The sequence below is a fragment of the Syzygium oleosum genome, unplaced genomic scaffold (assembly GCF_021117445.2).
Source record: "Syzygium oleosum isolate NSW1041296 unplaced genomic scaffold, Sole_v2.1 Sole_v2.02, whole genome shotgun sequence".
Lineage (NCBI taxonomy): Eukaryota > Viridiplantae > Streptophyta > Magnoliopsida > Myrtales > Myrtaceae > Syzygium > Syzygium oleosum.
This window is the reverse complement of record NW_026607486.1, coordinates 23,236,067-23,249,057: the sequence shown is the minus strand read 5'-3', so window position 1 is coordinate 23,249,057 and position 12,991 is coordinate 23,236,067. Positions and strand designations below refer to the sequence as shown.

General features: G+C 39.5%; 1 protein-coding gene, 1 long non-coding RNA gene and 1 pseudogene across 3 annotated transcripts; 2 read left to right on the top strand and 1 right to left on the bottom strand.

Moving 5' to 3' along the window:
• Nucleotides 1-113: 113 nt before the first annotated feature.
• LOC115684908 (uncharacterized) lies at nt 114-2,170 on the top strand. 2 transcript variants are annotated; one of them, XR_008815931.1, is made up of 2 exons: nt 114-629; nt 863-2,170. It is a non-coding gene; the product is annotated as an uncharacterized LOC115684908 (long non-coding RNA). The 2 variants fall into 2 exon arrangements; XR_008815930.1 differs by having other exon boundaries at nt 114-724.
• A 280-nt stretch (nt 2,171-2,450) lies between these two features.
• LOC115684948 (protein RETICULATA-RELATED 4, chloroplastic-like) lies at nt 2,451-6,160 on the top strand. Its single transcript, XM_030609913.2, has 9 exons — nt 2,451-3,039; nt 3,451-3,666; nt 4,106-4,174; nt 4,472-4,603; nt 4,690-4,743; nt 4,825-4,869; nt 5,336-5,475; nt 5,746-5,871; nt 5,961-6,160. Exons 1-9 carry the CDS (start codon nt 2,503-2,505, stop codon nt 6,007-6,009), a joined length of 1,368 nt encoding a protein of 455 aa, XP_030465773.2. The 5' UTR covers nt 2,451-2,502; the 3' UTR covers nt 6,010-6,160.
• Nucleotides 6,161-6,750: 590 nt separating this feature from the next.
• Nucleotides 6,751-12,791, bottom strand: LOC115684820 (cycloartenol synthase-like; annotated as a pseudogene).
• Nucleotides 12,792-12,991: the final 200 nt, after the last annotated feature.

Genomic DNA, 12,991 nt, shown 5'->3' with positions numbered 1-12,991 from the left:
TCTCTCTCTGCTATACGCTAAAATTCACTTTCTTGGCTCCTCCCTTTTTATTTTTCCCATTTCTCTCTTTTGTTTTTCTTGGCCATTTCATTAAGTAGTTTGTTAGGAAAAGAATATTATTATCTCAAGTGAATTTTATCTGATAAATTTATCTGATTTTATATGAAAGAAACAAAATATCAAAAGACTTACTCACTTGAGATTATTGATCGTATGATTCATCCTTACACGAGATTATTTTATAGAATGTGATAGAATTAGTATCGTAGAACTTGAAATTTCATTAACAAGATTTGAAATCCTACACGGAAAAATAAAGAAAAATAGAAATTTGATTTTGGGTATAGACTAAACCATCCGTTTATATAAATGCTCTAGGAATTTGTAGCTCTCCAATATGCATGCATGCTTCTTCTTTTGTCAACATCGAGACGGCTGGAAATGGTCAAGAACTTTGCTAGTTTTTAATCAAAATGTAAAAATGGCGGAAGGAATCATAACACAGTAAGAATGAATTCATGATTGAAGGAAATGACATGAAATTCATACTCATAGCTAACAACTGACGACACCCGCGTGACAGCTGAGAAGTTGCTCTGTTTCACAGAGCCCTAGACTTTCACTTGAATGTGAGTCTCTGAATCCAAGTTGCACTTGAACTTCTTCTTCTTTCAGAAGTAGGGATTAGACGTCAAAGTAGCGGTAGACCTGCCAATGCTCTCAAGTACTCCGACAGAATCTCCTCCTTTGATGTCTTATGCTCATCTTCACATTGTTGATCTCTCTTCCATCAAGTTTCGCCACTGGGAGTGCGTTGCTCCTCTTGCCTTATTCGCCTTGATTTTCGTCTTCCACTGTGCAGTGAGCAAAACCAGATGGTGGTTGGCGAGCTTTGCCTTGGCGTGTTCCTCCAGGTGTTGTTCGATAGATTGGCCTCTTGTGAGCTTCTCAGCCTCCTACGGCGGCGAGGCAGGCTTGGGATCGAACCGAAGCCAGGCAAGTGGAGGAAGATCATGGTGCCCATTCGGACAATTCTGGAAGACGCAGAGGAGACGAATTCTCTGCTGAGATGTGTTGCGATAGAGTGCAAGGTGAACAGTTATGCGTTATGCTCCTACTTGGTTTTTGATGAGCTTGAACTTGACGGCGCTCAAGTTCGATCTTAACATGGCCTCCAACGATTTTCACAGCTAATCGAGCTTTCTGTTGTCAAATGTCCTAACTTTACAGAACCTTACATGACCAGCTCCCTTCACTGAACAAAATGGTAACCCAAGATTGTGGAATGTTGGTTGCCTCAACTGCAGGACTGTTGTCTCCAGGAATGTTGGTTCCTCGAGCCTATCTGCATCTATGACTCAAAACCTGAGTTCCATACCAGAAGGCATCCATGACCTCAACAGTCTCAGAGAGGTCGGGATTAGTTGGGTCCCAAGCATACTTTGTTGAAGGAGGGTTTCCTAGCTCGTCTTAGGGAGTTCTAGATATATGATTGCAACAAACTCAATGCCCTGCCAAATCACATGTACAACCTCACTTCTCTTCGACAATTATGGATGATTAAATGTGCAGGGTTGTCAACTTTTCCATCGAAGGGTAACCTTACTCTGGAGTAAGGATGTCACAATATTCAAGCACCTTTTTGATGGGGTTTGCACAACTCAAAATCCTTAGAGAACTCAGGTTCGGACATGTCCTGATTTGGTGCCTCCAGCCGGTGAGAAAGGGATCGCCTCTGCTGCTTCCTGCCTCTTAGACGAGCTTGATTGGTGGAGATCTTCCGAAGCTGAAATATCTATGTTCCAGAGGTTTTCAAAAACTTGCCTCCCTTTGGTATGTGAATGTCTTCAACTGACCCGTACTTGCTTCCTTTCCAAAGCTGGCCTGTTTCTGTTTCCCTCGCTTCAGCAGCTGCATATCTCTAATTGTCCTCTATCGCAACGGTGATATAGGAAGAAGAAAGAATGAGAGATCAGCATTATGGACCTTGCTTTTTACATTGAAATTGGCGGAAGGTTCATCATTGAGGGACCTATCTATTTTAAGACGAAATTTCTACCTCTAGAATATGTTGCTTTTATGTTTTTTCAGCCTTATATTCCGTGCTTCTTGTATGCTTTTTCTTCTTGATGTACTGATCAGGCAAATGGAATCTCTTTTTTCCTCTAAACCTTGCACTAATCTAATAATGTTTGTCTTATAATCGCCATAATCAGTAATCATAGGTCAGCAGCTGCTATGTTCATCACCAATATCCCAAGCTCTGATTAACGTAGTTCATCAAACCACGTCTGCAATATAACCTGAACCTTTTCTTCCAGATTTGTTGTTTAGTTCCCAGACTTTCGAGTCCTTTTTTTTTTTGGGGGGAGGGGGGTGGTGTGGGTTAAGACCAGAATTTGCAGCCACTAATTCACCATCCAAAGAAGGGAGTGACAAAAGCCTGTGGATCGTCTTCTTCCTTGAAAAGTCATCGGACGTGGGACCACTACACAGAAACAAATGGCCACAATTTTGCTCTGCCACTCATTTTCATGCCTCTCATCACTTCATCAGTCAGTCATTACTACTGTACAGCTCTCTCTCTCTCTCTCTCTCTCTCTCTCTCTCCCTCTGTCTCTGGAAGTGTTTTGTGTTGGTTTGTGTTTGTGTGATTCTCTGTCTCCGTCTCAGAAAAACCCAGACTCAGCAAGAAACATGGCTTTTGCCATTTTCTCGTTAAGCCTCTCTCCACACTCTCCCGCTCTCTCGTTTACAGCTCATAACCACCACCACGGCCCCCACTCTCATGACAGTCCCTCTCACAGCTTCATGATCGTGACACGCCGTGTGAGCTCTAGACCGTTGGTCTCTACTTCCCCTGCACATCATTCCTCTGCCATCCCCCGTGGCCGCTGCTTCTCACCTATTCTCTACTCTGGTGGCGGGGGTGGCCCCGGTGGCAGTGGCGGAGGCGGAAAAGGAGGTGGCGGTGGAGGAGACGGTGGCGATGGCTCTGGGTCCCGCAACAGAATCGAGGCTCTCCTTGCTTTAGCTGAGGTAGCCTCCACAAACTGCATCCATCAATAAAGGCAGTAATACCATGTGTACATGTTCATGCTGAAATATTACATCGATAGTGCTAGAGATGCTAAGATTAGTGACGCTTCTGTTAGATGCTTGAATATGATCCATTTAGCTTAATCAAGAGTTACATTTGGTCATAATTCAAAATGTTAGCATAATATTTATTGATTTGCATGTACCCTTGCGCATGCCTTAGACTACCTTTTGGTGCATGTCCAAATAAAAATGTACACTCTGTTCAGTTTGATTTTCTTTGAGGAACTGCACTCCTTTAATCGTAAGACTTATTTGTCCCCTCTCGCAGTTAAATTTGAACGTACTTGTGCAATTTCAATCTATGCAATTCACATTGTATGTTACATTGATGCGATTGTGCTCAATCAGGTTTCGAGGACATTGGACAGCATCCCCAAGGACTTGGCCACAGCAATACAGGCGGGGAAGGTGCCGGCAGCAGTGGTGGAGAGGTACTTGGAGCTTGAGAAGTCAGCGGTGTTCCGGTGGTTGCTTCAGTTTGGAGGATTTAGGGAGAGGCTACTTGCTGATGATCTGTTCTTGGCCAAGGTTGCAATGGAGTGTGGTGTTGGCATCTTCACCAAGGTTGCTCTCTCCGATTGTAATACTGCTTATACTGCACTCACACGCATGCTTTGTCGGGTCACGCTAGAATATATCTCGGTTCTCCAAAAGCGACTCTTGAAACTATTCTCAACTTAAAACTCTTTGAGGGTGTCCAAGGAGCTATCAAAGATTAGTGAAGTTTGAAACTTTTAAGTCTAGGAAATGTAATGGAAGAGACCTTAAAAATCTGAAAGGCACTGCACAAATCACTGAACAATTACTTGAAATTACAGTCTGTTCATTTTCTGTTTCCTGTTCTTTTTTTTCTTTCTTGTAGTGGAAAGTAATTTTTTGGATTTCTTAATTGTGTTTCCTATTCATGGGTAAAGTTAACTGAAGTCTGAAACCATCATAAAGATAAAATGGAAGTATGCAACATACAACAATGTGATCATGTACCTTTTTGCTACTTTAACAGAGTGCTGCAGAGTTGGAGCGGCGAAGAGAAAAGTTTACAAAGGAGCTGGATTTTGTTTTCGCTGATGTGGTATGGAAGTCTCTCTTGAATGTTATGTGGTTATCATCTTAGAATATATGAACTATTATTTCTAGATAACCCCATGCTTTGTTTCAATATACACTTGTCATGTTGCAAAGATTGAGTGAGTCTGATGGCATTAAAATTTAGCTTAGCCGCTAAGTAATGGGAAAAGCGTCTGGTCCACAATGGAAAATTTGGTGTCACGCCTAACTCATTTTGGTCTTCATTTAATCAAATTGCTAGATACACTTCTTAATCTCTCATTCTGGGCATCCTAATAATCCTCGTTCTATTGAGCGACAGGTGATGGCCATTATAGCAGATTTTATGCTGGTCTGGCTTCCTGCTCCCACCGTTTCTCTCCGACCCCCCCTCGCTGTCAATGCTGGAGCACTTTCTACGTTCTTCTATGGCTGTCCTGATAATGCTTTTCAGGTCATTAACTCTGGCATTAGATATAGTTCTTTGAACTACGATTGACGGTGTATAACAATTCATTTACTTTGACAATCTACACGCAGGTTGCTCTGGCTGGTAGCTCTTACTCATTGTTGCAGAGAATAGGTGCAATTCTGGTATGTGTGTGCACTTAGTTCAATTTGACGAAATGGTTTCACTACAGATCAGAACTTATAATGGTTTTTTCTGTAGAACAGCGTAATGGGGCCAAGCTTTTCATAGTCGGGACTGGTGCATCTTTGGTATGTCACTTTGAATCAGCAATGCTTCAAATTTTGGCAGCTATCATTGCATCAGAGTCTCCTCTGTTTATGTCGTTCTCTTCTATGTATAGTTAATGCTTGTTCTGAGTCCTTTATGGTTGTTACGAGCCCCTCACTCACCTAAGGGATAGAAGAATGTTTTCCTGAGATTTTTCAGCATATTTCATTGTAGTTGCTTGCCATACCAATAACAAGGGCCTGGCCGGAAGTTTACATGAACAGAACCTCTTAGAAGGTCGAACCTTTTGGTTTGGGTCCTTCAGACTTTAGATCGAAGGAATTTCTTAGTAATATTTGTGGACTTCCTCTCGGTGTTGAACTCAAGGAAGAAATACTGTTGAAGCTTGTTACTTTTAATTTCCCTGTATATGCTAAATAGAAACAGTATTTTGGATGTAACATTGTTACTGTCTTCTTGGGCACAATCCTGAAAATTGTTCTTCAGATTGGTACAGGTTTGACAAATGTGTTGATAAATACAAGAAAGCTTTTCGATAAAACCTTTGCGGTTGAGGCAGAGGATGTGCCTGTCCTCTCCACCAGTGTTGCATACGGAGTATACATGGCAGTTTCTAGCAATTTAAGGTTTGTGGCTGCGTGTTACCCACTTTTCATAGCCCATGCTTATATCTGGATAGTTGTTTTGGATATTTACAGTTTGCAAGGGACTGGTGTAGACGCAGATAGTTTTCTAATGTGGTCTGCATTCAGTCTAACTTTACCAATTAGCTAGAGGGATAGCCTTATTTTAGAGAACACTTGTGTCATTCACTCTCCTTTTTAATTATTGTATCTGTGTGTGCACGCACGTGTATATATCTCATAAGATAATCTGCTATTTATTTTGGTGAACAGATATCAGGTCCTGGCTGGAGTTATAGAACAGAGAATCCTAGAGCCCTTGCTACACCAGCACAAGATCATTCTCAGTGCGTTATGCTTCGCTGTTCGAACTGGCAATACATTCTTGGGTTCATTGATGTAAGACTTTTCACGCCGACTGTCATTTCAATAACACAAATTTCTTTAATGCTCTAAGAAGCACATGTTTGTTCTCTCTCTTGTAACAGGTGGGTGGATTATGCGCGATGGATAGGAATTCAAAAGATTCGAGAATAATACATTGTTAGACATTCAGCTTCCATTTCACCAGCAAATTGTAATTCTGGAATGTGCATATGTAAGATTACCTGTGCAAGAATAAACCTATCAGTGTATGACGCATTCATGAGAAGAAAAAATATATTGGGATGTGGTTTTATTTGTGCTCCGGTTGCTTTTTGTTTATAATACAAGTGACTACACAAAGTGTTAATAGTTCTGCTATTGAACCAGAATCTGATGTATCATTTATTTTTTGGCTAAAGTCGGCAAGCTATGTTTCAGGAAGTCATGCAAGGGAATGGAGTTAGTTCTATATGAAGACATGAATTTGTAACATGTTTAAATTAGGTCTCCATGGCTGGCCCAAAAAAAAGGTCATGACGGGAAGTCATATGATTATGTAACTGGTATAGATACACATAGTGCCTATATGTTTCTTCATGTACTTTTCACCATTTAGATATACCGATAGCTAACATATACATATACTCCACTGGTTTTACACAATACCAGTGTTAATTTCTTTCTCTTAAGAATTTTAGTGAGCTAGCAGATCATATCAAGTTCTACTTCAACACATGCAGAATCGAACGCAATTCTGTACCCAATTTTCCTTATCCTTGTTTCATATTATTATTACTTTGCACTATGAGTGGACATTATGAAGTTATAACCAGATATGAGATTATACCATCGTGATTTGCACAACTAAGAAGTATCTTCATTCATCTCAACAGTTGCCTTGTTGTCATGATTTCAGTTGACATTCTCGGGATGTCTCAGTACACAATTGTAGTACTTTCCCAGAGCCCAAAAAGGAAAGTTGTTCCTGTAAGTAGCATGCGTTATCATACAGTTCCTGTTAAAAACTCCCACAAACTCTGGCGAGAAAAGAATTAATTATGACCAGAGGACATGGTTCAATCAATACTCATGAGCATGGCATGATAAGTTCTATGGCACTTACAGACACGCTTTATGAATCCTTGTTATTTACTAACAGTAGGTAAGTGTGAAGATGATTCAAGTCAATTATGTGACACTCAAACGTTAGCACCCAAGAGTCTTATCAAATATATTTGGCGAGTAATACAGGCAGGTTATAGCACTGCATGCGTGTGCTGCACCTCCAGTATTCAACATTCATGTTGAGGGAAATCACCATTTTCCATCTGCGAATTGATCAAATCTTTTGCTGCACGATGCAAAGGGGTAGGATCTCTCACAGCCTAATCAATCATTCAGGATCATGAGAAGCGAATTACTAGCGTTTATGCATCTCAAGGACAAGCTCACGTCTATGTACCTGTCCAAATTCAATAAGAGCCGACATAGCCCAACGAGTATTCATCAAGTGCTCTCTGTTTCCTTCAAAGTTTGTATATCTCTGTACCCAGATGGAAACCCAAATACCATAAAAAAATTAGTTAGAGAGCACCTTATCATCTACAATACAAAGTTCTTCGTAGACAGTCTTATGGCAATTATTAGGTGTAGTTGGCATGTTGTCAAATTTCAAAATTGAAATACATTACAATCTGCATTCCAATTCAAGTTGTCTTCAAGGACTGAACGTAAAGACCTTGGATAAAGAAAGGAGAAAGTTTCAAATTTGATCTCTTGTAAGGTAACTCTCTCCCCAACCACCAGAATCGAGTTGTTTGGACAGTAGGAAATGACATGCTCCTGTGATGCTCTCGCTACTCTGATATGTTCTACCTCCAGCAACCAATCCATTTATCCCAAACCATGTTCCATAGGTGTAACAGACTCCCCATATAAGGAAATGACTCCAGACAGACCCTAGATAATATAATTTGCCGACAGATTGAAGGCGAATTAAGCTTTCAAAATCAATAGATGACAACGTGGGACATTTTATTATCCAAATTTGGCCTTTGCTAAGATCATTATGACTAAAAAAAGTGATAACCATCTTGAGGGAGGAAACTGACCAAGAACCATCAGGTAGCTGTATCCTTTCAATGTATTCAATAGCCTCTGAGATGCATGCCTCAATATCTTTCTTCGGTGGCCTGGATATCACTTAATGAACGCCTTAAACTGCAGAAGTGCACTCTACATACCTAAATACAAGAAATTTGCTAGTCAAACAACAAGAAGACATCTAATAAGAATGATTCTACGCTACACTGATGATAGAAAATCTTATTGGTGCAGCCAAAAAAGATTTACCGGGCAAAGCATGCATTTTTCCTGTTCACCTGGAGTAATATATTTTTCTTCATCGTCAAATAAGTAATTTCTCCATGTAGAATTCATAAAAATCGAAAAATTTTGCGTCATGATCTTACAAATAATCGATAATGATATCTCCAAATGTTTCTGATGGATTGATCATCTGCATGACAAAAAAGGTTCGTGTACTTTAAAACATGTCGGATTCTCTCCAGGTTCAAACCAGATGGAAGAGAGCTAGAAATCATACCTCTAACCATGAATATGATCTTGTTTGCTCATACGTTTCAAATCCTCTGTTTTGGTTCTGCCACATCAGTATCAAGTTTTTACAGCATACTGCATAAAAACTCATCCAAATATAACTTTTTCAAGTTCTCTCATTATCGTCACATTACTTTCTAATAATACGAATTAAGAATACCAACTTTTTGTGATCAACGACCAAAATACATCAGTAGTGTTGGCTTCTCATCAACTTTAACATAAAGAGTTGAAAGAGGATCAGCTTTCAAGAATTTTCCATAATGAAGGTGGATAACTGGCTGATGTTAATTTATAGTACATGAAGGGATAAGATCACGTTACAGCATCATATAGTTGATCGAATGCTATCGCATTTCCAAGGATGCTTGGCTTCATTTCTGATAATAATAATGCCGCCTGCAAGCAAAAGAATTACCCCCTATACTCTGTATTAAATAAGTCCTTTTCCTCAATTCTTTTCATGTAATTCAAAAACCAAGGTGAACATGATTTACTTCCTTCATGAATTTCTCTGACGAGAAAAGTCAATTTTAAGCCAGCTCACCATGCTAAATTACTAGAACATATTTTCTGAACTGAAATAGCCATGTAAGTGTGCTACAGTCGCATATTACTAGATGAGCTTTGCTCTAATCATTACACGAAGCATTAAGAATATTAGTTTAAATGCTTCTGCAGTGCAGTCGGATATGATCTAGCCATGTTCAGGAGTAGAGAAGGGCCAACCTGTCTTGCCTATGTGGCGGTACCAATCGGCAAGATCTCTTCTGCTGTCAGCTCTGACCTTTAATGAAAAGAACTTTGGATTAGTTGTGTTGCAAAACTTCAGACACTATTTCTGCAAGTCATCAAACAAATATGTAGCTTGAAAAGGATAAAGGAGTTTAGTAGTATACAAGTATTTGAGAGTTTTTGACAAATTCATGCGCCTTCTTAAGGGTCGAGCTACATTCATCAACAAGATTGGTAGCAAGGAGAGCTTGAACAGCAAATGCAACATCCCACGGTTGAGAGCCACTGTATACCCTGTAAGTATAGCCAATTTGAAAGCATTTCTTTGTGCAGATCTATCAAAATAAACGTTATACATAAAACACAACAAACTGTATAAAAAGTTTACAATACATTATATGAATCCAGTACCTGCATTTTCATTCCATCTTCAGCCACCCATAAATAATCTTTGATTCTGGAGAGATGATGCTTGTATGCTTTCAATTTGGGTTCTCTACCCTACAGCAGACCATGTTTAACACATGTCCCCGGCATACAATATTGTTTCTACATATAATAAGATGGATATAGGTGCAACAAGCCCCTATTTTTCACATCACTTCAAGGGATCTCATGGAGTTGCCTTGCTAACAGGACCAGTGCAAATGTAGTTACTAGTTTCATCTTCATAGTGGATGTGCTCCATTACAGTCTTTAGAGCAATCTGTCTTATCTTATAGAAAGGCCACCATGCTAGACGGGTTCCACAACCTTGCGTAAACAACTCCAAAACTGACAAAAACATGTCTTGGATCCAACGGTGAGGATAGTACAAATCTTCTTGGGCAAGTATGAGAAATCAGTATTTGACGACTTATCTTTTTCGTGCATACTTCAGCGATAAGGTTTTCTAAGCTTGCAGGAACTATGCATGTGAACAGTTGTCTCTGTCATGTCTTACATAGGCGTAATACAAGAGAAACCGAAGCAGAGATTTTGCCGTTCCATTACCACACAAGTGAAAAGGAATTACTTTAGCACATAAATTTCTAGTTAGCTCCCAATAGATCTGATTGTAAGGTCGCACATAGAGTTCCTTTCGAAGGCATAAAACGAGGTGACTCGATGGAGACACGAATCTTTTCACCTACAAGTAAAACATAGGCAAATACACCATCCGACAGTGACACCACATGTGTCCTATAAAAGAAGAAACATGCACGACTGCTTTTTGATTTGTCGTTCCTATTATACTTGCAGTCAAATATGTTAAGTTGGCAGAAACATATGTTAAGTTGGAAAATTAAGCTATTTGTTAACTGAATATTTTGAGATGAAACTTTTCATTCTTGAAACCGGAAACAATGTGATGTAATGAGTACACTTTGATTAGCACGATAAAACGAAGATTATAGGCAAAAAGTTACATTCGCCATCTATCTCAGATCAACAAAAGTACGGAAGGGCAAAATCGATAGCATTTCAAAGAGAATAATATTCTGAGACACATTACTTGGCGTGGAACCAGGAACATTTGGTGGGATCGAGGAAGACCTGGATGAATAGGAAGAATGTAAGGAAGCAGCCATATTTCAGGAGGCAGAGGGTTGTTGCACCTCCAATCACAGACCTTGTTGTTATCCTCTGTCTCTGTCCCCCTCTCTCTCTCTCTCACACACACATACACACAAACACAAATGCACACATGCATGCTTGTGTTTCATGAAGAACGCAAACACTAAAGATAACCCTCCCAACAATCAACCCCCACCTCGGTTACTGACAGATATGGATGCCCACTTCAACTCCTGCACCAGGGGGAATGAATACGACATCAGATTTTGATGATGCACGTATTTCCTTCATGGTGTCGAGGTATTTAGCCGTGAGCACCGCATCCATGACATCCTTTGCACTTGCTCCTGGGACGCTCTATAGGAAGCCAAGCACACTCTGTCTTACACCATCCACAACGTTCTTGAACTCAGCCTCGCCTTCAGCTCTCTTGATTTTAGCCTTCTTGATTGCTGCAACCCTCGGTCCAAAACAAAAACAAAACTTCAGTAAACCCAAATATGATGCAGATCAAAATATACTTTTACATGTAGTGGTGTATCTTGGAAGTAGCATTTAAGCACCAAACAAAGCCTAATTTCTCGTCTGATGCAAATGAAATAATGTTATTATAGTTAGACATTATGTGAATCCTTTTTTGTCTTCTGTAAACATGAGATTTACTCTAATAAGTTGTATCAATTAGAGTAAGTGCACACCAACTACATTCAAAATAGTATATACTGCTTATGCGATGGCACGGACCGTATCTACAGTGAAGTACACTGGTTTAAATTTAAACCTTTGACATATGGACTATTAGAGTTGCAAATGACACAATGCCATGTGTCACTAACCAATTAAAAATTCTACCATGTTGAACAATTATCTAGAATCAATAAGCAATCGAAATTTCAAGCTTACCAGCATTTTTTTCGATCATAGCTTGCTCGATACACTCATCCAGTTTAATGTTAATGATCAGGACTTGCTCAATATCATATCCATAGTTAAACATAGCCTGCAAAATTTAGAGAACTCCAGTTCAGTTTAATTCTCATAATAATATCAAGAAGTCTAGAGTGGACAACCTGTTGGAGTTCTTTTAGAACAACTTGCGAAATTACATCCTGCTGCTGAAAAACTTCATCCAAGTTTCGCGCAGCAACCATAGCTCCAATCACTGGAATGATTAAAACAACAAAATCAGGGATGCAATTATTGTTGCTCACTTCAAGTGTTAATTGAAGGACTAAAGTATGTTACTTGCGCATGCAAATTGTACAAATTTGTTCCGATACTATATTTATACCAATGTGATGAAATTCATTTGGCACATACCAGTGATCGCTTTAACATGGATATGACTCCTCGGATTGCTGAGGCTGTAAAAGGCATCATATGCTCTGTTTGGGAGGGCTCAGTATTCCACATATGCAACAACATTGACAAACTCATCGTCCTGTGAGAAAAATATCACGTGAGGTCATTACTTATTCAAGCATTTACATGTTAATTGGTAACTAGTGACAGGCTGCCATATCATAGAACTAAAACGAGAAAAGGAAATTGATAAATTCATCAACATTCAACTCTAAATTCACTAATTATTTGAAATACATCAATAGATCCGCACTAATACTTCTCGACAAACCCACAAAAGCTAGTTTAATTGTGAAAATGTAGTTCTCATAATAGTTTGAAAACAAAACATTCAAGGAGCAATGTGCTGATTCAAACAATTTTTGTTTCCCACTAAGATGATCACCGGAGCATTTGTGTACTATATTGCAAAATCGTCTAGAATGAAACCTAAATGTTGATGGAAGTTTGCACAAACACAAAAGATTGAACAAACCTTGGTCTTTGTTCTACATTTCACAAGCAAACTCTGCCATTGGAGTGAAAGCTTCCCGGCGAGCTGATATCCGCAAATCCATGGAACAAAATGAAACCCAGGTAAAAAAGTTTTGTCAAACTTTCCAAACCTCTTCGTTAAACCTACCGTGTGTTCCTCAACCTGGACACAACAACACACGTTACCCATCTTATATGTATAGAAGTCGATCCTGCAGAAAGCATGCAATTGTTAGTTTAACGCAAACCATTTTCTTCAAACTTTCAGTAAAATAAAGGCCTATGTCACAGCCACAGGTACTTTCAGTTCCATCCAACCACTAAAAACCTGGTGACATTTTACACATCTAATCTACTCTAATCTAACCCAAAATTCGACCAGCAATCAATACCGAAAGAAACACCC